The 27,552-nt window shown below is 41.3% G+C and overlaps 1 protein-coding gene across 3 annotated transcripts in view; it reads left to right on the top strand.

The window, feature by feature from the left end:
• Positions 1–23,437, top strand: part of hps5 (HPS5 biogenesis of lysosomal organelles complex 2 subunit 2) — a 49,001-nt gene extending 25,564 nt beyond the window's left edge. For 2 of the 3 annotated variants that reach the window (XM_048545388.2, XM_048545390.2), the window contains 14 exons: positions 289–467; positions 1,123–1,281; positions 3,512–3,659; positions 3,992–4,115; positions 7,280–7,408; positions 8,246–8,317; positions 8,857–9,680; positions 11,315–11,435; positions 15,210–15,365; positions 16,057–16,176; positions 17,298–17,411; positions 19,058–19,164; positions 20,181–20,466; positions 22,925–23,437. In XM_048545388.2, the coding sequence (XP_048401345.1) occupies positions 289–467; positions 1,123–1,281; positions 3,512–3,659; positions 3,992–4,115; positions 7,280–7,408; positions 8,246–8,317; positions 8,857–9,680; positions 11,315–11,435; positions 15,210–15,365; positions 16,057–16,176; positions 17,298–17,411; positions 19,058–19,164; positions 20,181–20,466; positions 22,925–22,985 (2,600 nt within the window). In that variant the 3' untranslated portion in view covers positions 22,986–23,437. Of the gene's footprint in view, positions 1–288; positions 468–1,122; positions 1,282–3,511; positions 3,660–3,991; positions 4,116–7,279; positions 7,409–8,245; positions 8,318–8,856; positions 9,681–11,314; positions 11,436–15,209; positions 15,366–16,056; positions 16,177–17,297; positions 17,412–19,057; positions 19,165–20,084; positions 20,467–22,924 lie in introns of those variants that run through there. The other variant, XM_048545389.2, reaches the window with a different exon arrangement.
• The last annotated feature ends 4,115 nt before the right edge of the window (positions 23,438–27,552 follow it).

Below are 27,552 nucleotides of genomic sequence, written 5' to 3'. Positions count from 1 at the left end.
GCACAGAGACGATCGGGGGCCCCTTTGCTCAGTAGAAAAACAGGTTCTTGCCTAAATTACTAGAAACCATGAGCCGAAAGATGGAAAACTCCCTCTCAAACTCTGCCTGCTTTGAGGATAGGATATGAATGTTTTTCTTGCACCTAAACGCATGAACACAACATTTAAGTGAGTTTGTGTAGTACACCTTTTAAGGTGCTCAGTTGTGCGAAGCTCAGCAAGTTACCTGTAAGTCTTGGCTCTCTGGTCACTGATTTGCCTTCATTTATCTCCGCTGCTTATTTTCAGATGTGCAAAATATTGCTGTTTACAAGAACGAACTCTTCTCTCTCCATAATGATGGGCGGGTAACTCACCTGTGTCTGTTGTCGGGAGAGCGATGCACAGAGCGTCTACTTCGGCGAGACATGTGGACTCTGGCTGCACAAGTCTGTTGTCTGTTCCAACACTGCATTACTGCAAGCAGGGTAAGGATCTGCTGCCAGGGTTACAGTTGAATTTAGGCACTTTGTCCTAACGATAGATTTGTGGTATTTGTTATTTCTGTCCTCCTAAAGCAATTTTAAAGATTTATTCTAATAAAAAGCTAAAGTAGAAACCCTTCTGCTAAATATTCCAAGTCTGCAGATTGAGGGTTGGCACATGGGAGGGATTTTATACGATGCATGCTCAAACATTCTTTTGCATGATTTGAGTCTCATTGATCACGTTCATTAATATTTGGCTTCCCTGTGAAGTAGTTATATTAGAATTACAGGGTAATGTGTCCCTACTAAAAGTAGATTGCAAAAGCATTTAATTATAAGGGCCTCTGTCGCATATTGGTCTCTGTATTGCCCAGCAATTGTTATATAGTCAAAGTGAGCAGAGTGCAATGGATAATGACTGTAAGTAGTAATAGTCAATTTGGGAAGTGATAGAAATGGTGCAATGTAGTCATTGTTACATAGATGGGGCAACTTTGAAAATGTTCTTTTCATAAAGGAGATCTACAAATGTTAACATTGGAGGAATTGAACGTTGAATAGTCCAATGTAGAAATGGCCTCCAATTATTGCAGTTTTGATAATGAGCTGTGTTGTCTTGTGGCAGTGACCTTATTGTTGGTGCTAATCTTTTCAGGCCCGTAAGCTGTTGCCTGTGGATAGACTGGAACACTTGAAGTCACAGCTGGATGCTACCACACAAAGCCACCTTATTGCCCGGTTGGAGGAGATGCTGTTGAAGTTGGAACCCTTTGACTCAGCCTGCAGCAGCCGCCGGAGCAGCTTTTCTTCTCATGTACGTGGTGTGTAATCGTCTTGCACTCAGTGTTTAAGTACAAGACATCTGCCAAGATCACTGATAATGGGAACTGCAGATGCTGGAGAATTCCAAGATAATAAAATGTGAGGCTGGATGAACACAGCAGGCCAAGCAGCATCTCAGGAGCACAAAAGCTGACGTTTCAGGCCTAGACCCTTCATCGGAGAGGGGGATGGGGAGAGGGAACTGGAATAAATAGGGAGAGAGGGGGAGGCGGACCGAAGATGGAGAGTAAAGAAGATAGGTGGAGAGAGTATAGGTGGGGAGGTAGGGAGGGGATAGGTCAGTCCAGGGAAGACGGACAGGTCAAGGAGGTGGGATGAGGTTAGTAGGTAGATGGGGGTGCGGCTTGGGGTGGGAGGAAGGGATGGGTGAGAGGAAGAACTGGTTAGGGAGGCAGTTCTTCCTCTCACCCATCCCTTCCTCCCACCCCAAGCCGCACCCCCATCTACCTACTAACCTCATCCCACCTCCTTGACCTGTCCGTCTTCCCTGGACTGACCTATCCCCTCCCTACCTCCCCACCTATCTTCTTTACTCTCCATCTTTGGTCCGCCTCCCCCTCTCTCCCTATTTATTCCAGTTCCCTCTCCCCATCCCCCTCTCTGATGAAGGGTCTAGGCCCGAAACGTCAGCTTTTGTGCTCCTGAGATGCTGCTTGGCCTGCTGTGTTCATCCAGCCTCACATTTTATTATCTTGATATTGCCAAGATCACTGGTTTTTTGTTCAGTGTGTTGGGGTTTTGTGGTGGCTGGCACTGATGGTCATATGTATTGAACTTGAATATATCCTGTTGTTAGTCACCTTTAGCTGTTGAGAAAATACCTGTCCGTTTCAGAACAGATTTGGTGGGTCAATATGCTACTCAGTGTGTCATTAGTTTAGTTGCCAGGTCTGTGTTGGCTGATCTCCTGATCTGATGGGGGAAGCAATCTGCCTGATAATTATTACCATGTGACTTTCATTGGAAAGTGGGTAAGATTTTTAGCTTGCTGGTGCTGCTCTTAAGGGTTAAGCAACATATTGACATGCGTCATTCAACTGTTGCCCATCACGATTTCAGCGGTCACCATTTATGTGGTGATAAAGTCCTATATTCACCACATGCTGCAAAATGTGTGCAACACAATTCAGCGATGTACCTGTTTTGAAAATATGTTTGAGATTTTAAACTTTCAGCAATCGAGATCCATCCACCCAAGCTGGAGCCTGGAGAAGGGCATCAATTATTCCACAAAGCATACCTGCTGCATGTACTCTCAAGGGGTGGTGACTATCTGTTATGAAAGCCGAACTCCTTTGCGTGTTACTGCAGTATCAAACTTGCCACAATTGCACGTTTCAACTCTCAATTGCTGCCATGTAATGCTTTTAGAGGCTCAAGCACAGCAACTTTTTTGTGAAAACAGCCAATTATAAGCTAATCAAAACCAACTTTTCCAGTTACTTCAGAAACCTGATATGCTAACTCCTGAGGGCAATTGGACTGCTATCCTTTGAAAGGGCAGAGTACTTTAATTGTTTTTCACTCAGAAGTCTTACAGATCTAATTGAGTCCTGATTTGGGAGCAGCCACAGAAAACAGTGAGACAAGGTAACTAACAGTGGGTGATTTTTCTTGTTTCATGAAGTTGGTTTTCAGTTTGTTGGTCATTAGAAATCCAACAAAATGAACTGTAGACTGATTTTAAAAATTCAGAAATAGAGAACACCAGGAGCATACTTGAGATGTTCAAGTGGCTTACTTCAGCTTCTGATTCGTATGTTCGTATGTAGACACTTGTTATGTCCAGCTGTATCCATGAAGAGAGAGAGAGTTAATCTTTTAGGTAAATAACTTTCATCAGAACAGACGCAGCTAAACATTATCACAGTCCAACTGATATGTCACTCCTGTCTAACATCTAGTATGTGACATTCGTGTTAATTCCCACTGCTGCAACTTGAACACAGCTGAAATGAGGCTCCAAAAAATGAACAGTGCAATTTGCCACAAATCTATTGCTGATCCATGCATTGGCAGCGCTAATCTCAGCTTTTACAGGAAGAATAACGACCTGAACGATCACCCAATGCCCAGGGAAATGTATCTACCGAATTATCCATGTTATTGGAGCCAGATGGCATGGAAGCAAAGAATGTCGAACACTAAACAAAAGAGAAACAGCAGCTTCTCAAGATTTTATGTTTTGATTTTTTTTTCAGGAGAGTTTTAATGTCCTAGATTCAGGTATTTATCGTGTGGTTAGTCGTCGAGGTAGCCAATCAGATGAGGACTCTGGTTCATTGCACAGCCATCTGTCTGAAGAGGAGAGGCTGAGGGAATTTACTTCAGTACAAGAGGAAGAGCAAGGTACGGAGAGGTGATGCCCTTAGAGGACAGTTAAACTGGGGCAAAATCTGTGCTGCTGGAACTCTGTTCGATTTGCTTAAATGAGAACAGTGCCATTGAGAAATGTTGCATGGAAAATTAGCCCATTTGTCAGTTCAACAGGAACATGTAATGCCACTAAATCCATCATTACGATACTGCAAATTAAGTATACTGCTTGGCGCATTCATTTGTTGTGTTCTTTACTACATGTAATGTTGTAGCATATCATCAGGTCTCTGGTTCAGACCTGTACCAGTAGGGAGGTATGCTGTTCTCCGTTGATGTTTTGTATTTTTTTTTCCATTTGTTAGACAATGTCTCCCATTCATCCTTGAATATTGAAGGTGATCGGAGTGAAACACTGATTCCATTTCATCTTCCATTATCATTTCGTTCCACATCTTCACGAGTTTCTTTACAGGCTATGAAGGAAAGGTAATTTTAATTGTTTGTTACTGACACTATTGCAATTCTTGATATGACCCCAATAAACACTCTGATCGGTAATAACAGTGTTTGCTCTGAATCAGATGATCAGAGCAGCCAGGGATTGATCCCTCATCTGGATCTGCTGGGCAAGGTAGACAACATTATAAGGGTTTTATTTTGGTACAACTCTGCAAAGAGGGGGAAAAAGATGTCAGCCACTGACTACTTCTGGAAGTTGTGAAGAAGTTGGGTGAGGACAGTATTAGCTTTTACTGTTGTGTGCCATTGGTCAAATAGCATGCTAGCACTTGCTGTTTAATCTAATGTGATCAGTGAGGGTTTTGTTATGATTAGGTAAGGAGGAATGGATTAGCTTTCCTCTGCTTTTTTCATCCTGAATTGCTTGTAAAAGATCTTAAAATTTGGAAGATGGACCAGTCAATCCTCTTCATGGACTGGTTGCACAGGATTAACCAACTAGGTTTTCTTGAGCTTTTAACAAAGTGGTCAGATTTACTATTCTGAAATTGACCTGGGTACAAACATTAAAAGGGTTAATATAAATTCCAAAACTTAGCGCACACACTTGTAATCCATACACACAATCACATCTAAAAGGTAGAGGAAGGTAAATTTGACCAAATACTAAGTCAAGAAACATTAAGTCTCTGGTCACACTGTATGGCTTGTATTCTGATTTGCATGTACTTCGCTGGCTTTTGATTCTCAACTGTGGTGATGTTTCAAAAATTAGTTATACAGTTCCTTTTCTTTTGGAAATGTTACTACAGAAACCCAAAGGCTTTTCCTTTATAATCCTGGCGGGCTGTGGGCACGTAGACACAGTCAGCAACTCTTTAGACGGGTTTAGCTGGCAGACTGAAGGGCGGAGGAGGAGGAGAAAGCAGCTTCTCCCTCCTGCTGGTACCTCTTCTGCTAATCCAAGACCAGGTACATACATACATACAGCTTGATTAGCCACATGATTTCTTTCTAACTGCATTTCGAAGTTCAAAAATTAGCTTGGGTTAGCTCATGTCAGCAGTCATTTTAGCTTTCATATCCAAAAGTGATTTAGTTTCAGTGTCCTGGTACAGATTTTAAAATCTCCATTTTTGATAAGGTAGCATGGAAGATGTTTATACCTCCCTGGGGACTTATTGTCTCATAGGTCCCAAATCTCCATATGATAGAATGTGACTTGCATAGTGAGGCAAGTTGTCAGCCATGAAACATGTATCACCGTATCCCTTTTATGATTAGTTCTGTGTTTTTTCATAGAAACAGGAGTAGCCTTTCAGACTCTTGAGCCTGCTCCACCACTCTTTAAGATTATGGCTGATCTGTGGCCTAAGTCCATGTACCTGCCTTGGGCCCATTTCCTTTGATACCCTTGTTTCATAAAAAATTGTCTACCTCAGATTTAAATTTAACAGTTGAATTAGCATAGACTGCTGTTTGAGGAAGAGTTCCAAACCTCCACTACTCTGCATGTAAAACTGCTTTCTAACATCTCTGCTCATTCTTAGACAATGGTCCCTCGCACTAGAATATTCAACCGGTGGAAACAGTTTATCTTTATCTATCCTGTCTTTCCCTGTTAATAACCTGAAAACCTTGATTAAGTCACTCTTTTTTAACCTTCTAAATTCTAGAGAATAAGAGCTTAATTTGCCTAATCTCTCCTCATAACTTGACCCCTGAAGTCCAGGTATCATCTTTGTAAATCTGTATTGAAATCTCTCCAGGGCCAAAACATCCTTCGTAAGGTATTGTGCCCGAACCTGCTCATAATACTCTCTGGAGTCTAACCAGTATTTTGTATAACTGCAGCATAACATCTGCATCCTTGTACTGTGGCTGTTTAGATACAAAGGCCAGCATTCCATTCGTGATTATTTTCTGCACCTTTTTGTGGCATTTTAAAGAACTATGCGACTGAGCCCCCAGATCTTATTGGACGTCCACTGTATTTAACTTTGTACTTTCCAAAAAAATACTGTGATCTATCCTTTGTCAGTCCAAAATGGATAACTTCAATTGTATCAGAATCCATCTGCCAAAGCTTCGCCTATTTGCCTAACTGATGTCCTGTTGTAATTTTATGCTGTCGTCAACATTGTCTGCAATGCTGCCCAAATTTATATCATGAACAAATTTGGATTTTTGACTTTTTATGCCATTATCCAAACTGCTAATGAATATTGGGAATTATGAAGACCCCAACACAGATCCTTCCAGGGCACCACTAGTCATATCTTGCTAACTTGAGTACTTTCCCATAATTCAAATATTTCTTGCCACTCAACCAATTTCCTATCAGTTATTTGCTTCCAATTCTGTGGGAAACTACGTTCTCAAAGTCCATACAAACAGCATCCTCTTTATCACCTCTTCAAAAGTCTGAGGTTTGTCAGGTATGACCTACAGTTCATGAATCCATTCTCACTTCCCCTGATTAACTGTAATTTTTTGAGGTGGTCAGTTACCCTGTCCTTGAAAACGGTCTCCAACAATTTCCTCACCACAACTGTAAGACTAACTAGAAACAGTGTTTATGTAACTAATTGTAGCCTCACTGATTCTACTTGCCAAGGAGTAGAAAAACCCCAGTGGTCGGGTTTTGGGGGTCTGTCTCCACATGGTGAGCTGTCAGGCTTCTAATGGAACAGATGCACAAATGCAGATAATCTCTAGCATATGTCTTTTTAGAAGACAGTAAGTATCTGGGAATGTCCTGAAGGAACTTGGCACACATACAAACCTGGAACAATTACTTCAGTTGTGTCAGGCAGCAGAAAAAGGGGGCTTAACTTCAGGATTGTGAGCAGCAAGTTTTAGAACAAATGTCAAAGCATTCCTTTATATCTAAAGGTTGGCATTGCCTGGAATAGGCTGCCAGCAAAGGTGCTCTACTGCAAGATTTCAAACTTGGAGAAAAATAACTAGTATCTGTATCTGTATTGGGAGGAACAAGTAGCATTGCATTTGGGAAGGTAGAGATCGAATAGCGAAAAGTCATCTTCATCCAAGCCTATCCTTTGATCGATGCAGTGAGGGCCAACAAGGTAAATATTGCTTGTCTGTTTAAACCTAAAAGTATGTCAGGTTAGATGTCCTATGTCTCTGGAGAAGCAACAGCTCTTGAACTTTTTTGACCTGGTTTATAGTGTCTCCAGCTTTGTCAGGAAAACAAAAGAAACTATCAGTACGCTTCATCCCAACTCTGATTTGCGATTGAAATCTGAAATAAAAGATAGTGAGCCACTCCAGGCGCAAATGGAGAACTTGGAATGCAGGTAAGAAAAATCTTTTATCTCAAGTAATTTAACTGCTCTGTTATCATGACATAATATTGCATATCAATTTTGATCTGAAACAAGAACCTTATCTCTTTTGGACTCATTTTGTCCCCAGAGTTAGCTACTTCTCTTGCTGTTAGCTAAATGAACATGTGACACACTCCTGGCTGTGTGCTCACTATAAGTCAGTATTTATTCCCTCCTTTGTTTTTTAACTGTTCCTAAACTGAAGGCAATAATTTCTTCTTGGAACATATTTCCTGTTTGGCTCTTCTTTGTGTGAATATAGACCATGAATGTTGAGAGAATTGTTTTATTTTAGAAACATCAGAGAAGCCACTTGTCCATTACCTTTGAATGGTCACTTTCCAGCATGGATCAGCAATAATATCATTATGACTGATTTCCTACCTGACTTTCTCTTTACTTTCTTAGCTACACAAACTTGTGTGGTGAATAAAATGTGATCAGCTGTTTCAGCACAGGTCTCTGCAGCTTGTTTTACTGTAAATGATGCTTTTATCCACCGTGTCATCGGGGAAGAGGCCTCTGACATCTCTCTCTATCGGTTGACCCTCAGCAGCTGATGTCCAAACTTCAGATCTACCTAGGATCCTGCATGTTATTTGTAAAGACCATAAGCGCAACAGTTTGCTCTAGTCATTTAACTGTTAAGTTCAGGAAAAATTGTTTAAATTGCAAAATTGTTATTGGAAGAAACTTAGAAGCCGTAAGTGACGATAGAGGGCAGGATCCAGAGAAAGAGTCAAGTGTGAAGGTTAAATCAGTCTGCCTGGATGTTAATTATAGCTGTAATATGCTCTCTCATCACAGCTTGAGCATTGATAACAAGCCTCAGGAGGAGGATAAACTGCAGGAGCTGAAACTGGCAACAGCAGAAGCTGTGTGAGTGTAAATACAAGTTTTGTTGTTTTGTTACATGCCTAATAACCAGTGATGAATGAAGTACTTTCTTTGAACACCCTGTGTCCGTGACAGGCATCCTTCAAGTAACTTTGAAGCACAAGTTTTGCAAAAACAGCCCTCCCTCTACACTGTTGTGTAACTCCCAGGACTAATGCATAACTATTAGAAGTGGGATAAAACCCCTCCTGCCTTGCTTCAACAATCAGTCCCTGAACAGATACCCTCAGTAGCTCAACGATTCTGAAGCCAGTACAGCAGCACAACTGCTGCCTTGACTGTGGTCAATTAATGTCCCATTGTCCACTATTTGTATTATAGATTGTTTTTCTTCTATATATTGATTACTAGTAAATGTCTTAAAACATCTAGGTTAATAAGCCTGATTTTAAAGATTTAGGATCACTTGTGTTTCAAATTTAATGAGATGTGAGACTTCTTGGATCGATAGTATGTAAAACTGAGAGTTGGCTGGCTGGTCTGTGACTAGCTTGAATTGAGGGTTTGCCTTTTCTTTGTAGGATTAAACTACGAAACCCCCTGGTTTTGTTTGACACCTCCCTTCTGAAGGAAACACTCCAATGTTGGCTCCCTCATTTGGAAAAAACATTTCGATTTGAAGTAAAAACTCAAATTCTGAATGACTCCTCAGGGGTGGAGTCAGTTGTATTCGGTCGTCAGGATTCAGTGATATTTGCCTATGGAGAGATGGAGATGCCAGCAATACTTAGTCATCAAGAAGAAGAAAACAAATTAACAGCAATTAGCTGCCAAGAGAATAAAGACGAACCAGCAATATTCCTTCAAAAAGAGGGGGAAGAGTTAATGCCATTAAGTTCTCAAGAAGAGGAGGAACAGTCAACATCTCTTTCAAGCCATGAAGAACCAGAAGTGGATTCTGACATGTTTCACCATCAAGAGCAGAGAGAAGAGTCAATAACGTTTGTCTGTCAAGACCAGGAGAACAGACCAATCCCAAAACATGGAAAAGGAGCAATGGAGAAGGCAGTTGCACCTAAGGATGCAGTGGTAGATGATGATCCAGTTTCATCTGAGTTGTCCAGTGTGCCCTTTGTCACAGCCTCTCCCTGCAGCATACCAGCAGATCTCTTCATGGACACGACAGAACTGAGCACTTTGTGTTTTGAGTTAGGGATATTTGAAAGTATGATGAAGGACAAATCCACAGCAATGGAATTGTCCGAAGATGCCACTGCAACTCGGGCGTGTCTGTATTTGCGAAATTATTTCTTCCTGTTAGACTTGATAAGAGTGAAGCGCTGCATCACAGCTCGTAACTGGTCCACTCCTCGAGTGTGGCAAACTCTCATCCTGGGATTACAAGGTAAATACAAACCAATAGTTTCTAATATTGATTTCATACCTGTGCTGTTTATTCTGTACCCCTGCTGCACCTGTCACCAGTCCTTACTATATACTACGTGCTTCTACCTATCTTGATCCAGTTATGTGATTGTACAGACACCAGGAAAGCTACAGAGAAAATTATAGCACAGGAACAGGCCCTTCGGCCCTCCAAGCCTGTGCCAATCGAGATCCTCTGTCTAACCTGTCATCTATTTTCTAAGGGTCTGTGTCCATTTGCTCCCCGCCCATCCATGTACCTGTCCAGCTATATCTTAAAAGATGCTAATGTGTCTGCGTCTACCACCTCCGCCAGCAACGCGTTCCAGCACCCACCACCCTCTGCGTAAAGAACTTTCCACGCATATCTCCCATAATCTTTCCTCCTCTCACTCTGAACTCATGACCCCTAGTAATTGAGCCCCCCACTTTGGGAAAAAGCTTCTTGCTATCCACCCTGTCTATACCCCTCATGATTTTGTAGACCTCAATCAAGTCCCGCCTCAATCTCCGTCTTTCTAATGAAAATAATCCTAATCTACTCAATCTCTCTTCATAGCTAGCACCCTCCATACCAGGCAACATCCTGGTGAACCTCCTCTGCACCCTCTCCAAAGCATCCACATCCTTTTGGTAATGTGGCGACCAGAACTGTACACAGTACCCTAAATCCGGCCGAACCAAAGTCTTATACAACTGTAACATGACCTGCCAACTCTTGTACTCAGTACCACGTCCGATGAAGGAAAGCATGCCATATGCCGCCTTGACCACCCTATTGACTTGCGTTGTCACCTTCAGGGCACAATGGACCTGAACACCCAGATCTCTCTGCTCATCAATTTTCCCTAGGACTTTTCCATTTACTGTATAGTTTGCCCTTGAATTAGATCTTCCAAAATGCATCACCTCGCATTTGTCCGGGTTGAACTCCGTCTGCCATTTATCTGCCCAGCTCTCCAGTTATTCTAGATTCTGCTGCACTCTGACAGTCCCCATCACTATCTGGTACCTCAATAATCTGTTTTTATTTGACGTCAATTTCCATCTGATTAGAGGCTACACTAAACTTCCATTTTCTGTCAAAATAAAAATCTAAAAGAACCGTGGATGCTGTAAATCAGGAACAAAAATAGAAGTTGCTGGAAAAGCCCAGCAAGTCTGGCAGCATCTGTGAAGAAAAAAATCAGAGCTAATGTTTGGGTCCTGGTGACCCTTCCTCAGAACTTCCTCATGTTCAACTGCTGTATATCAGCATTCCCTATGCCTGTGAATGTAAAGGTTCACAAATGCTAATGCAGGAAAGAGGGCTATTGTGTTGATGTGATGAATGAGTTGTGGTGAGACTATCTGTTGTGGTGGGAGGAGGACTTCACCTTGCCGCCAGTCACTGTGCATCAGAAATATCTGGTACACTTTGGGCCCAGACTATAATTGGAGAAACCAAGGGCACCCAGACTGTAATTTTGAACTAGCTAGTTGCAACTCGCAGTGGCTAGAGTGGTAGGAGCAGTTCTTGATGAACTGCTTTGATTTTGGTTTTGCAAAACCAGATACTAGAACAGGGACAGTCTCAAAGCCTGTATTAACTAATTTTTAATTTATTTACGGCAGAGATGACACAGTTTCACTCCATCTCTGATACCATTAAGGGTGGAGATCTGCGGAAAGTGCTGAAGTTACTCAGTGGTGCGAAGCAGTTACAGAGTCCTCTCCTATTAGCACATGCAGCCAGGTAAACCTGTATTATTATGTTATAAAACCAATTTTTTAAATAGGATGTTTCACTTCCTGTCAGGACTCTTGTTCCTTGTCTCGCTCTCGTGTGCGCGCGGTCTCACATATGCTGTCTTGCTCGTTCTTTCACACTCAAACACTGGAACATGTGGTTGCAGTGTGTCACATGTGGTTGCAGTGTGTCTAAGGTTTTAGAGTAGATTTGTAGCTCGGGTTGTGGATGTTGTAGTTGTTTGGCTCGCTGAGCTGGTTCATTGTTTAGCAGATGTTTCATTACCCTGCTGGGTAACATCATCAGTGCAGCCTCTGATGAAGCACCATTGTGTTTTCCTGCCTGTTGTTTAAACTCTGGAGTCCTTTGAGCTGGATCACGTCACTTGCGGTTTTCCTTCACAGTGCAGTGTGTGCAATTTGTCACTGTTAATGCACCATTACTCAGCTATTAGTTGGCCACCTTTTCAATTTTAGAAAATTGTTCTGTCCAGCTCTATAATTTGATAGTGTTGGCCTTTGTCCAATATTTCCTACCTCTGTCACCTCCTAATTTCCTCCTTCATGACTTGTTTGATTTCTTATTCATTCATGGGATGTGGGTATTGCTGGCTGGGCCAGTATTTATTATTCATTCCTAATTGCCGTCAAGAAAGTGGTGGTCAGCTGCCGCCTTAAACCATTGCAGTTCAGATGGTGCAGGTATACCCACAATGCTATTAAGAAGGGAGTTCCAGGATTTTGACCCAGCAACAATGAAGGAAGGGTGTTACATTTCCAGTTCAGGAAAGTGAATGACTTGAAGGGGAACTTTGCAGGTGGTAGATTAGATTAGATTCCCTCCAGTGTGGAAACAGGCCCTTAGGCCCAACAAGTCCACACCGTCCCTTGAAGCATCCCACCCAAACCCATCCCCATTCCCCTATAACCCACATACCCCTGAACACTATGGGCAATTTAGCTTGGCCAATCCACCTAGTCTGCATGTCTTTGGTCTGTGGGAGGAAACCCACGCAGACACGGGGAGAATGTGCAAACTTCACACAGACAGTCACCCAAGGCTGGAATCGAACCTGGGTCCCTGGCGCTGTGAGGCTGCAGTGCTAACCATTGAGCCACCGTGCCGCCCTGAAGTGTTCCCATGTGTCTGCTTCCCTTGCCCTTCTTAGATGGTAGAGGTCTTGGATTTGGGTGGTGCTATCTAATAATCCTTAGTAATTTCTGCAGTGCATTGTAAATGGTATACACTGCAGCTACTGTGTATTAATGATGAAACATAAAATCGTAGAAAACAGGTGCAGGCTCGACTGTTCGAATATACCCTACCATTCAATATGATCACGGCTGATCATGCAGTCTCAGTATCCCATTCCCGCTTTCTCTCCGTATGCCTTGATCCCTTTAGTCACAAAGACCACATTCAGCACCCTCTTGAATATGTCTGAACTGTCCCAGCTTCCTGTGGGACAGAATTCCACAGATTCGCAACTCTAAATGAAGAAATGCTTCCTTATCTCAGCCCTGATTGGTTACCCCTTATACTTAGACTGTGACTCCTTGTTCCGGACTTCTCCAACACGGGAACATTCTTCCTGCATCTAGCCTGCCCAGTCCCATCAGGATTTTATACGTTTCTACGAGAGCCCCCCCTCATTCTTCCAAATTCCAGTGAATACAAGCCCAGTTGATCCAGTCTTTTCTCATATGTTGGTCCTGCCATTCCGGGTATCAGCCTTGTGAACCTTTGCAGAACTCCCTCAGTAGCAAGAATGTTCTTCCTCAGACTGGGAGATCAAGGCCCTGTATAACTGCAGCAAGACATCTTTACTCCACTACACAAATCCTCTTGCTATGGAGGCCAGCATGCCATTAGCTTTCCTCACTGCCTGCTGCACCTGCATGCCAACCTCCGGTGACTGTTCCACTATGACAGCCAGGTCTCATCGTGTTTCACCTTTTCCTTAACTGCCACCATTCAGATAATAGTCTGCCTTCCTGTTTTTGCAGTTGATAACCTCACATTTATCCACAGTATAATGCATTTGCCAAGTGTTTACCCACACCAGCCAGCCTGTCCGAGTCACCCTGCAGCCTCTTAGCATCTTCCTCACAGCACACACTGCACCCAGCTTAGTGTCATCTGCAAATTTGGAGATGTGGAATTCAATTCCGTCCTTCAGATCATACGTATATTGTGAACAGCTAGGATCCCAGCACTAAATCCTGCGGTACCCTACTGCCACTCTGAAAAGGACCTGTTTATTTCCAACTCTCTGCTTCCTGTGTGCCTACCAGTTCTTTATCCATGTCAGTATATTACCTCCAGTACCATAAACGTTAATTTTCCTTACTAATCTCTTGTGTGGAACCATGTCAAAAAGCTTTTGGTAAGTCCAGATACACCACAACTACTGATTCACCCTTGTCTACTTGACTGGTCATATTCTCAAAAAAATTCCAGGAGATTTTTCAAGCATTATTTCCCTTTACTGAGTCCGTGCTGACTAGGACCGATTCTGACACCATTTTCCAAATGCTCAGTTCTTACATCCCTAATAATTGACTCCAGCATTTTCCCCACCACCAATGTCAGGCTAACCGGTCTATAATTCCCCATTTTCTCTCCTGCCTTTTTTTTAAAGAGTGGGGTAACAGTAGCTACTCTCCAGTTCATTAAAACTCTTCCAGAATCTACAGAATGCTGGAAAATGATCACCGATGCATCTGTATTTTTAGGGTCGCATCCTTTAGTACTCCGGGATGCAGCGCATCAGGTTCTGCGGACTTATCAGGTTTTAATCCCATCAATTTCCCCAGTACCATCTCCTGACTAATAAGAATTTCCTTCACTTTTTCTTCACTCTTGATCCATTGTCTCCTAGCATTTCCTGAAGGTTATTTGTGTCCTCCTTAGTGAAGACAGATCCAAAGTATTTGTTCAACTGGTCTGCCATGTCTTTGTTGTCCAGTATGAATCACCTGATTCTAACTGCAAGGGACCTACATTTGTCTTCACTAGTCTTTTTCTGTTCATATATCTATAAAAGCTTTTACAGTCAATTTTTGTTTTCCGCAAACTCACTTTCATATTGTATCTTCCCCTTCTAAATTAAATCCTTGGTCTTCCTCTGCTAAATTTTAAATTTCCCCCAGTGTTCAAGTTTGCTGCTTTTTCTGGTCAATTTATAGGAAGAAAGGCCTCGGCCCGAAACGTCAGCTTTCCTACTCCTCCGATACTGCTTGGTCTGCTGTGTTCATCCAGCTCTACACCTTGTTATCTTATAAGCCTTCTCTTTGGCTTTAACACAAGCCTGATTTCCCTTGTTAGCCTTGGTTGATACAGCTTCCCTGTTTTACTCTTGCACCAGACAGAGATGTACAACTGTTGAAGTTCATCCATATATTCTTTAAATGTCTGCCTTTGTCTTTCCACCATCAACCCCTTAAATATATTTTCTAAGCTGTGTTTCTCTGCTGTTTGCAACCCCTTTCTTGTATCTGATCTAATAAAGACAAGCGAATCCTTCTTTTGAGGAAATAAGAGGCCTTAACAAAATAAAGTGATGTAACAGGTCATCTTGTTATTCTTTCTCTTGCATAGAAGAGAGACCGTTGAATCAGGCTTACTATTTGCAGAATCATGGATATAACATTTTAACAGTAATTCGGAGATTAGCCTTTATGAGTTTCTGATTGAGATTGTGGCCCTCTACTGAAGCCAAAGTTTAAGACTTGTGGATAGCCATATCTTCTGATTAAATTGTACGTGTGATCTCTGCAGAATGTATGAGAAATTTGGTGAAATTGCGCTGAGGTCTTTTGTCCAGTTCTATCCCTACATTCTCCCATCTGACATCAAGGAATTGTGTCAGAAGCAACCAGCTCACTTCTTAGCATATGTGGACAACCTGCTTAAATCCAAACCGGAGGACCAAAGGTTAGTGTGATCACCTAGTTCTCTAGGTTTATAAATGTAACCATATTGTGCGTCTTGTAGAGGATCACTGACAGAGATAAAATAGATGCTGTTTATTATAGTTTCCGGTTTACGCAGTTAGTGCTCTGTGAATGAATGAAAACTTTACAGATGAGTTCCTCTTCCATGATACAGCAATTTCATAAAGGGAATTAAGTATACATTGAGGAGAGCAAAATTTAATCCTTTTCCTTTATCAATATTTTCCAATTTCAAGCCTCTAAGTGTTGTATCAGACTGAAGGACCATTAGAAATATCCACGTCCAATATCTTTGAAATTCCTTAGTTCAGATATCAGTTCCTGATTTATGCTACATTTGGTGACATTACATCAGTTGAAATTGGATTCTCAACCTCAAGTAAGAGAGCCAGAATTGACAAGTGTTTGTGCTCCTCAGTACTATCCAATGACTCCCCAAGGGTGGATATGTCTCTCAATCTTGGGGCTAAGGCTATATCATCGTGCTGCAATGTTCATAGTCAAAATTTGGTAATGTCTCCAGCAAGAGTTTCTGCTTTCAAAGAAGACATGCATAATTCGGGGAAATTCCTTTTGTAAAAATGATGAAAATGGTCTTCATTTTGGGATAAGCGGTGTCCTCTGCTGATTGATCCCGAACTGAAGATTTTCTGTCTGTTTCGCATGAGCAGATTGCATCTTTTGGAAGCCATTCTTCAGCCTAAAGAAAGGAAATTAGATTGGCTGCAACTTGCTGTGTCTCATGATGCTCCTCAGAAGATTGACACCACTGATATAGATGGAAATCCCAGGTAAGAAGGAGGTACACATATGTGCTCTGGGTGCATTACATGATGCCCTCCTTGTTATAATGTGTAATTTACAATGCACAAGGTACGTGATTAGAGTAAATGATCTGGTGCATTGTGACTAATTCTGTGTGTTAGGACATAGCTGTGCTTATCACGTGAATATGACTTGTTTTCCCAAATTTTGCAAATATGTTTTAAAATTCTGAAAGTTAAACATTCTGAGTGGTAACAAATAATTTGACACAACAAATAACTTGTCATGCACGAACAGTATAAAATCCCTACATTCCAAGGACTGCAGCAGTTCAAAAAGGCAGCTCACCATCATTTTTCCCTGGGCAACCACAGATGGCCAATAAACCCTGGCCCAACTGACACTATCCAGTTTCCATGAATGAATAAAAACTGATATTCAAGTAACTTCAGTTTGGTTGATTACAAACCCTCAAGATTTCCTGGCAGGTTAGTCATTTCTAATATTCCATTCTGAAACATTTGTATTAAAATACATTTTGTTACAGCCCTATTGTTCTTTGCATTTCACAATTCCCAGCGACAAGGTGAATGTGTGATTGGTACAAAACCACACAATTTGACACATCATCTTTTGACTTTGCAGAGCAACAAGGAGAGAAAAAAAATCACAAAGTTAAAATAAGAAATTGCCTTATTTAGCTTGTATTACCTTGGCTCCCAAAATGTTTAATTTTCAATTCTAATTTTTGCATTGTGAGAATTTTGCTATATAGAATTGGGTGTAGTATTTCTTACTGTATAACAGTAATTTTATTTCAGTTTGTTCCTTGTTGAGAAATAAATGGTAGCCACAAATCCCTTGCTGTTCAAGATAGTCCTGTGGGATATTTTAGATTTACACGAGCAAGCACACAGGTTCTTGGTCAGGCGGTGTGTCTAAAAGGTGGTGTCTCTGATTCAGCATCACTCCTTGGAGTATCAGTCTAACTTTTTTGCTCCAGTCCCTGAAGTGATACATGAACACTCGGTTCATCTCTGAGGCCAAAGTGCGTCAGCTATGTTGAGGAGATAGGAGAATGTTTGATTTGGATTTGCATTGTTCATTTGAAGTTTAAATAAATAGTGCTGTTGGTTTACCCCCACAGGCCTCACTCCCATCGTTTTACCTGGGGCTATGCTCAGCTGATCAGTTACTTTATTCAGCTTCCAGGAGATCTTGAGACAAAAAAGAAAATGTTAGACATCTGTAAATCCTATGGGTAAGTTCGGTAGCGGCCTCGCTTGTACTGTCTGCTGTGTCTCTTGTGTTAAACTATGAGGGCCAGAAATTCCAGTTCCGCTCTCTGCTGAATTGAGTCATGCTGGCCTTGGGGAACTGTAATTAAATCGTGTTTAGGATTAGAGCTGGACCAGGAATTCTTTCCCCCATGCAAATACTCTGCCCATCATTTCTGTGTGCTTTGTATGTCATTAGAATAGGAATGTTCACTGTGGTGTTGCAGTTGTTGAATCGCCCCTCAAAACTCACTGTCTGAATTTGGGTAAAGAATCACTAATGGTCAGAACTGTTGAAAATCTGTCCTTACCTGTGGCGCTGTGTCCCAGCATCTATCAACAATGTTGAGAGATTGTGAGAGTTTACTGCTTTCTGCAAATGGAAATCATTTCTAAATGGTCATAAAGTTAAGCCTCAGCTTTTCAGCCATAATGTTCCAAAGGGCTAGAAGCTGTAGAACTCTTTGGAATGTGTGTCTCGCAAAGAATGTATGTTTTACAACAAGAGTATGACAATGTCTTGAGGTATATCAGGAAAGCGTGGTTTTTGGAAGAAAGCAAGATCACAATATGTTGGAACAGAAGTAACCCATTTGTCACAATGAGATCATGGCTGATCTGATAATCCTCAACTCCACTTGCCTGTTTTTTTCCCCCATAACCCTTGATTTCCTTACAGATTGCGCACTTACTTCTCTTGCACTTCCTTAATTCTCTATTGAGTTGTTTTCATCCTTGGGCTGTGTACCTGACATGGAGTGAATTTTGTAAATATTAAAGTCATAGAATGAAATATGCTCAACAGGGACAAATGGAATATTTTTTGCAAAATCTGTCAAATTGAAGTGGAATTTTAAATTTTTTAAAAGAAATAGTTTGCCTTTGGATGGAAAATGCTTAATCAAAAATGTGATAAATGAGATCAAGTTGTCAATGAAGAGAGAAATGAAGGAAAGCCAAACTGCAATATGCCACAAGAGATGAATAATTCACAGTGCATTGGAGGAGAGATAGTTTGGAGATGTGGATAAGTCTCATCTGATTCCTTATTTAGCTGTATAATCACGAAAGCTGATGTCAGCACATTGTGTACAATAATCTGGACTAAGAATGGCTTCAAATAAAAGTTCAAATTGGAGGAGGACAGCAAGTTAGGTATATTATAGGGTTGAAATTGAGAGGAAACTCTGTGGCTAGGAAGTGGGGAATTACACAGGGAGGATTTTGGACAGAACCAGATGTATGCTGTAAACGTAACAGAGCAAAGTGTGGTGATGGGGAGGGCAGTGTTCAAGATAAACTGTGTAACATGAAGAAATAGAATCCATAAGGTGGAGGAGAGACTGGGATTGCAGGATAAGTAAGGAGCGAAGCCCAGATGTTAGGAAGGGCAGGAGAAGTGGTATCAATAAGGAGGAGTGAGTAATGCACAAGTAGGATAGTGAAAGAAGTGGAGAGATTTGATCCGGGAGAGAAAAGAGATCTCTAAGTCAGAAAGCTGTGTCTATCTTGAGGTGGTGATTAATTAGTGGAAAATAAGGCATGTTCAGAAGTTTACAACCAGATTTTTTTCCATTAGGCTTAATAAAGAAGTGGCTGTTGTTTAATATGAGCTTCTTTTCATCCACAGATTCTGGCCTGCATACCTGTCACTTTGTCTGCAGTTAGGCTGCAGAGTTGAAGCTTTCAGTGTCATTGTTTACCTGGATGATATTGGTTTACTTGATGAACAGAATGGTTTGTATTTCATTGTCTAATCAAATTTCTTAGATTTATTTAAGTATTATTTCTTTTAGACTCACTTCCCAAAATCTTCAATTGTCTCACGTACTTCTGAAGGTTCTGGACTAATACTTAGATTCCCCAGTAGATTTGCTGGGCTGGTACTGTTTGAGGCCGAAAAGTTCCATTCAAACAATGGAGTCAAACAGTAGAGAAAGAAGAGGAAAGGAAAGACAGACTTCCATTTATGTAGCCACTTTCCTGACTACCAGATGTCTTGAAGCACTTTACAGAACCAAAGAAACACTTAATATAGTCAGTTTGTAACTTGTAACAAGCAGCTAACTTGTACAGTGAAACTCCCACAAACAGCAATGGGAAAAGGACCAGATAATCCATCTTTGATTTAGAGTTAAATGTTGAGCAGGACATTGTGCGGGTGGTTTTGCTGCTCTTTTTAAAAGGTGCCATGGAATCTTTTACATCCAACAAGCAGATGAAGACTCTGTCTCATGTCTTCTCCGAAAAGAGCACCTCTGACAAGGTAGTACACATTGCAATCTCTCCCAACCTCAGTAATCCTTTGGAATGTCAACCTTGATTTTCGAAGTTGGCCTTTGATTAGGAGACTTTTAACTCAGTTGAGAGGTATGCCAAGTACTGAATGTTGCCACTTTGTATTAAGATTGCTAACAACACTGTCTTGAGTTCCTCTGGACAAATTCATTTTTGTCTGTATTGCTTGGAATATATGTAAATCTGGGCATGAATCTGTCTATACTACTGCCCTTTCAGTGTGCCTCTATCTGGACTCAGTCTGCCCCTAGTGCATTGGCTTGAGTAACCTTTGTTTGAATCAATCTGCTCAAATCATGTTGTCTTGAATAAATCTCGCTGGATTGAGTTTGTTCAAACTACACTGTCTTGTGTTACAGGTTGGTCAGAGTGAGAATGCCAATTGTACTGATCGGTCCAACTAACTGAATTGGTTTTGGGAAAATTCTAAAAGTTGATGGTACTCCCTTGTTTAGGTCTGATGCCTGAGACTTTGGAAGAGTGGAAGTTCATTCTGGAGCTGGTTTGGAATCACCAACGCATCGCTTTCTATCCTGCTGTGGAGAATGGAGACAGTGTCATCAATGGTGATGCTGATAGGTCAAACAGTGTCACCCTTGAGAATGTCGCTGTGCTCCTTGCAAAGACACTTGGCCCAGACCGAGCACTCTCTGTCTTACAGGACTGCAGCCTGCACGGGAGCATGTCTGAGAGATTCGGCAGAGTATGTGACATCCTAAGAATTGCAGAGAAAAGACAGAGGTGAGGGGGCTCCAAGCCCAGTTTAGTCAAACTTGTTCATATTCCATTTGTTGTCCTTATAGTTTAAGGTATTTTCAGTGTAGCTGAAAGTCCAGGTTTCTATTCTTGTGATGTATCAACTGGGGTGCTCAGACAATTGCCATTCTGCATCTGGGCTGATGACAGAATATCATTTGGAGCTGCCCGTGCATCATCTCCAACCACAACCTCATTTTGCCTTGCTCAAATTATTGAATGTGTTGGCATTTTTCAGCTCTGCTCACCTATACCATAGTACAGCAAATTTATCTTTTCAGTCTGATTACTGCCGTACACAACAGCAGCTAATCTGCTCTGCTCAAAGTTACCATTGATATCCTCAGCAATTACAGGCATGATCCCTTAACGCTTATTGGTCTTGCCAGAGCATTTTATATAACCACACTGCTGTCATGGCATCTGTCTTCTGTGGCTGACTTCTGTGAATCGATCTCAGCAATCACAGTACCAACATCACTGGAGGAGACCATTTGGCCCACAGTGCTTGCGCCATATAAATAAGCTTTTAGTTGGCCAAGGATTCATTATTGGTGACCTCCCTTCATTATTGTCATCTGCAGATGCAGGATCAGCTCCATTTAAAAATAGAATATTGCGGACGCTGGCAATCTGATATACAGAAAATGTTAGAGAAATTCAGCAGGTCTGATAGCATCTGTGGGGGGAGAAACACAGTTAATGTTTCCAGTCCAGTATGACTTCTTCAGGTGGCACCGAGCTTTCACTTCCCATGACTGATTTGATTTTGTCATTTTACTTGTCTTAGAAGTTTTGAAAGAACCAAAATTTCCTTTCATTGAAAATCAAAGAAACCAAAATCATTTTTGCAGCCTCTCTGCATCTTGTCACAGAATCCCAGTACTCTTCCAGTACTCTGGCTATTTGGCCAGACTGAAACAACTTGTGGATCTAATGTGACTTTGAGCTAAACTATATTGAATATCTCGTCAATCACCAAGACACTCTATTCACTCATTGTAACTTTCTGGAACTGTTATTCAGATCTTTGTCAAGTAGATTTTCTTAAAATATTTAATAATGGCTCTCCAATCTCTAATATTTGCTCCTTCAAATAGTAAACCAAAATTCAGCAACTGGATGAAAAACAAGTTGCTGGAAAAGCTCGGCAGGTGTGGCAGCATCTGTGAAGAGAAGTCAGAGTTAACGTTTTGGGCCCGGTGACCCTTCCTCAGAACTTCAGCAACTAGATCTTTGTTTCCCAGTGCACTGAATCTAAAATCCTAATCTATGGAGCCTGTTATCATAAATAGGAACGTGGAATTCCAATTGCAAACATATTTTTCGCTGAAGTATAGAAGGTTGAGAGGTGACCTGATAGGAGTTTATAAAATAATGAGCAGTAAAAAAGGAGTTGATGGTAAAAACTGAAAGAACTGTGGGTGCTGTAAATCAGGAACAGAAACAGACGTTGCTGGAAAAGCTCAGCAGGCCTGGCAGCGTCTGAAGTTATAAAGAAAAATCAGAGTTAACGTTTTGGGTCCGGTGACTCTTCCTCAGAATAGAGGTTGATGGTAGTTATCTTTTCCCTTAGATGGGGAATTTCAAGACTAGGGGGCACTTTTTTAAAGTGAGAGGAGAGATTTTAAAAAAGACATGAGGCAAACCTTTACACTGAAGGTGGTTCATTGCGTGGATTGAACTTCCTGAGGAAGTGGTGGATACAGATACAATTACAACTTTTAAAAGACACTTGGATGGATACACGAATAGGAAAGGTTTGGAGGCATATGAGCCAGGAGCAGGTAGGAGGAATTAGTTTAGTTTGGGATTACATTCAGCATGGACTGGTTGGACCAAGCTGTATGACTCTCTGACTGTATCTCATAATTTTATTGACTGGCTGAGCAGGCATATGGGGCTAAATGGGCTACTTCTGAACCTAATTTGTATGTTTGACTTTTTTACGCCACACCTCTGCAATTGTATTCATTTGTCTGTCCGATTCCACAAATCTGAATTTGCTTGCATTTTTCCTGCCTCACTTTCCCTGCTGGTATCCAGAACTACTTGGGTGTTTCGCCCCTACTCTCTTTCTCTCACACTTTGTGCTGTGCCTCTTACTTTATCTTTAAAAGCCTCCCAGAAACCACTGCTTTGACCATCCTCAATCATCGGTCCTAACTCTTCAAGATTGACCTGACATGTTCTCTGTGAAGGTCATCGTGATGTTTCTGAGCAGCTTGTTTTAGAATGTTTAAAGGCTTCCATCTGAAAAGTTACATGTCTGTAGATATTGGATGAGAAGATTAGTTCTGTTTGCTGTTTGCCCACAAAATAGCAGCTCACTCTGTACAATTGTTGTCCAGGCTTGAGAGGTCAGGTTTAAAAAATGATCAAAATAAAAATTGTGTGATTATCCATCCTGTAATGTGACTGACTGCCCCATTTTATGTTGCAGGGCTCTTGTCCAGTCCATGCTGGAGCGATGTGATCGCTTCCTGTTGTCTCAGCAGGCATAGAGGAGCCAAATGAAACTGGACACTTTCAGCTACCTTCTAGAGAAGAACTCCATGTTTTGTATAAGCTTTGCTTCCTGCTCACTTCCAATGTGCAATAAGCTACTGATTCTGGTTTCCTAATTCCATTGATATTTTGGTAGAGCTAATTTCTGAGAGGTTTGGTGCAATGGCTGAATCAAACCCTATTGCATGCCTGGTAAAGGGACTTGTACAAGAATATAACCGTTTACCTGTGCCTTCTACTTAATAACTAGTAGAAGACTAGACTATCTGTTCACTGGGTTCAAAGTCTTGTCCTTGTGTGCCAGGTGTATTGTATGTTGGGACACTGTGTTTGCTTGACAGCAGTTGCCATAAACACTGACTAATTGCCCATAGCACAAATATGCTTTCTTCATCTGAGAGAGGAAAGTTGTCAGACTTTTGAATAAACCTTCTAACCTCTGATTTGATGCCAAGTGTGTGCTGTTTTTCATTTGTGGGATGATAATATTGCTGGCAAGCTGAGCATTTCCATGGAATAGAATCCCTATAGTGAAGCAGGACATTTGGCCCATCAAGTCCAAACTGACACTGAAGAGGAATCCCATCCTATCCCTGTAACCCTGCATTTGCCATTGCTAATCCACTTAGCCTGCACATCTCTGGACACTGTGGACAATTTAGCATGGCCAATCCACCTAACCTGCACATCTTTGGACTGTGGGAGGACCCAGAGGAAATCTACACAGACAGTTGCCGGAGGATGGAATTGAACCTGGATCCCTGGCACTGTGAGGCAGCAGTGCTAATCACTGAGACACCATGTCACCCATCATTAATTGTCTTCGAGAAACTTGATCAAAATGTCTGGAGTACTGCATTCAGTTTTATGTAATCGCCCTTGGAAAGAAATATTAGCTTTGAAAACATTGCTGTGTAAATTCAACAGATGATATAGTTACATTTAAAGAACAGCTTGCATACACTTAGATTGTACTGTCCAGATTTTAAAAGGTTGAGAGATGATCTATTTGGGGACATCAAAATTGTGATTTGATAGATTTCATCCAGAAGTAGCATTTCCACTGGTGAGGTAATTTCGAAAAAGAGGATGTACTCTTAATATGTAGAGCTGGGACATTTAAGAGTGGGATCAGGAAGCATTTTTTCTTTCTCTTTCCCAAAAGACCCTGGATGCTAGTTTAATTTGAATTTTCAAGGCAGTGAGAGTTTAGGGAGCAAAGGCAGATAAATGGGCTTTAACTGCAGGTCATCCATGATCTGATTCAGTGGCCACTGACCTTTCAAAGCAGAAGATCACTTTTGAAAATAAGTGCGACCCAGGATCTACCTCCAAGGAAGTGTAGAATGAACAGTTTTTAAAACGCAATATGAATCTAAAACCAAGTGCATATAATTATTCATTATGCCCTCAACTCACCAAGTTTCAGTGTGACACCAGTAACTGCACATTAGCTGCGAGAGTCTTGACGTTTGGGCTGTAGTTTGAGACCGCTAGTCATTCACATTTCACCAAATGAATATCTACAAGGTTGGTGCAATGCTTTAACTTAGCATTTTCCCCAATTGAAGATCATTGTCTCACAGAGATATGTAGTGAAAGTAAACCTTTATTTCAAAAGCACTGAATGGTAAGAATGAATATTTTCCTCTGTTTTCGAAGCCCTGTTCCTTGATCTGATTTTCAGATTAATACGGTTTTTCATTACAATTATCTCTGTATCCAAGTCCACTGCTTTGTAAAGCAAAGACCTGATAAAATATGGTAGCCAGATCACTTGAAGGAATAGATTTGAGACAAACATAATGATTTGTTCTATCATTGGGCTTTGGGTAGTGTTGTAGAGCAGAGGGACTGAGTTGTAGAGCAAGATGTTCAGGTACATAATTCTTTTGAAGTTTGCATCATGTGTAGATAGGTGGTTAAAAAGGCATTTGGCACATTTGTCTTCATTGCTCAGTCCTTTGAGTATAGAAGTTGGAAAGTCATGTTGAGGTTGTGCAGGACATTGGTGAGGCCTCTTCTGGAATACTGTGTCTAGTTCTGGTCACCTAGTTATAGGCGGGATATTACTAAACTGGAGAGGGTTTAGAAGAGAATTTACCAGGATGTTGCTGGGTGCAGAAGATTTGAGTTACAGATATAGACTGGAACTTTTTTCATGGGAGGTTGAGAGGCCACCTTTTAGAAATTTACAAAATAATAAGGGGTATAGATAGAGTTAGTGGTGTCTTTTCCATGGGATGGGAGATTTCAAGACCACATTTTTTAAGGTGAGAGGAGAAAGATTTAAAAAAGACATGGGGGTAAATATTTTGCACAGAAGGTGGTTTGCATGGAAATTAACTTCCTGAGGAAGGGTTGGATGTGGGTACAGCTACAACATTTGAAAGACATTTGGAAAAGTACATGAATAGAAAAGGCTTGGAGGGATATGGGTCAAGAGCAGTAAGATGTGACTAGTTTAGTTTAGGATTATGTTGGGCACAGATAAAGGATCTGTTTCCATGCTATATGATTCTTATATATAATTCCTGAAATTGTCCGAGTTCCCCTGCTATCTTCCTCAGGTATGCACAGGCATTTTTTGGTAAAACCATTTTTCTTTGCCATTTTCTTCAAGTGTAGGAAGTGTTGCACCATTTTGTTCTTTATTTTGAAGGATCATAGACCTAGTTGAATCTATTCATAACATTGATCTGTCCTTTCCCTGCAGATCACAATTCAGTGTGCTCAGTTGTTTCATTATGTCTGGAAGGAACCCTAGGTTGGGCCACCACACATTGTCTGCCACTTTCATTCCCAGATTTAAGCAAAAATCATGGTTTCCATTGTCAGATCAAAAAATCTTTGCAGGACCTTCTGTCAACTTAACTACCTCACAACAACTTAGAGGATTGGTTCACTGTAGGCAGTACTGAGTTTCAAAAGTAGCAATTTAAATAACCAGTGCTAAAGGTCTTTTGCTCGAAACAAACTGAGTCTTAACATCAACTTTCATTACACAAGAAGTCTGTGACTTTACTGGCTAATATGGTGAAAGTAGGAAGGCAGATAGTTGTTGGGCTGTAAATTGAGAGACCTGGCTGTCCTCATGAACTAGTTGCTGAAAGTAAGTGTGCATGTGCGAAGTACTGGGCTAATGGTAAGATTCTTGGTAGTGTGGACGAGCAGAGGGATCTTGGTGTCCACATGCATAGATTACTGAAAGTTGCAACCCAGGTTGATAGGGTTGTTAAGAAGGCACACGGTGTGTTAGGTTTTATTGGTAGAGGGATTGAGTTTCGGAGCCGTTAGGTCATGTTGCATCTGTACAAAACTCTGGTGCAGCCGCACTTGGAGTATTGTGTACAGTTCTGGTCGCCGCATTATAGGAAGGATGTGGAAGCATTGGAAAGGTTGCAGAGGAGATTTACCAGGATGTTGCCTGGTATGGAGGGAAGGTCTTATGAGGAAAGGCTGAGGGACTTGAGGCTGTTTTTGTTAGAAGAAGGTTAAGAGGTGACTTAAGAGAGACATACAAGATGATCAGAGGATTAGATAGGGTGGACAGTGAGAGCCTTTTTCCTTGAATGGAGATAGCTAGCACGAAGGGACATATGTTTAAAAAGAGGGGTGATAGATATAGGACAGATGACAGAGATTCTTTACTCAGAGTAGAAAGAGTGTGGAATGCCCTGCCTGCAACAGTACTAGACTCGACAACTTCAAGGGCATTTAAATGGTAATTGGATAAACATATGGATGATAACGGAATAGTGTAGGTTAGGTTGGCTTCAGATTGGTTTCACAGGTTGGCACAACATCGAGGGCCGAAGGGCCTGTACTGCGCTTTATGTTCTATGTGCAGCAGTCAGTAAAACTAGCAAACTGTATGTTGGCCTTCATAGCCAGAGGGTTTGAGTACAGGAACAAAGATGTCTTGCTGGAATGATACAGTGCATTGGTGAAGCCATACTGGAATATTGTGTACAGTTTTGATGTCCTTTCCTGAGGAAGAATGTTCTTGCTATAGAGTGCAGTGAAGGTTTACCAGATTGACTCCTGGGATGGTGCAACTGACGTATGAGGAGAGATTGAATTGGTTAGAATTGTATTCATTGGAGCCTAAATCCACATCACTGACATCAAATTGATGAACAGGTAAAGAGCAGGTGATTATTCAAGTCTTCCCCATGTACATGATGCTTGACTCATTCTAGATACTTCAAAGCCCACCCTCTGTACCACTGTACAAACCATAACTGTTTTCTCACAGTTTCATTTCTTTTTCCAGTTCAGTTGCTTCTTACTGATGACCTTACCCTTATACTAACTGATGTTGTAGGTGAAAGTTTTTGTGAAGATTTGTAGCTGGGGTTGTGGATGAGGTTGTAGACTTGCTCACTGAGCTAGTGTGTTTGATTACAGACATTTCATCACCATAGCATTGTCAGTGTGCCTCCAGAGATGAACGTTAAGGATCCTGTACCCACAACCAATAAAACTAACGTAATATACAAAATACCATGCAAAGACTGTGAAAAACATTACATCGGCCAAACTGGAAGAAAACTGACAATA

This window comes from Stegostoma tigrinum, chromosome 17 (genome assembly GCF_030684315.1).
Source record: "Stegostoma tigrinum isolate sSteTig4 chromosome 17, sSteTig4.hap1, whole genome shotgun sequence".
In the NCBI taxonomy this organism is placed as follows: domain Eukaryota; kingdom Metazoa; phylum Chordata; class Chondrichthyes; order Orectolobiformes; family Stegostomatidae; genus Stegostoma; species Stegostoma tigrinum.
This window is presented reverse-complemented; position numbering and strand designations above follow the sequence as displayed.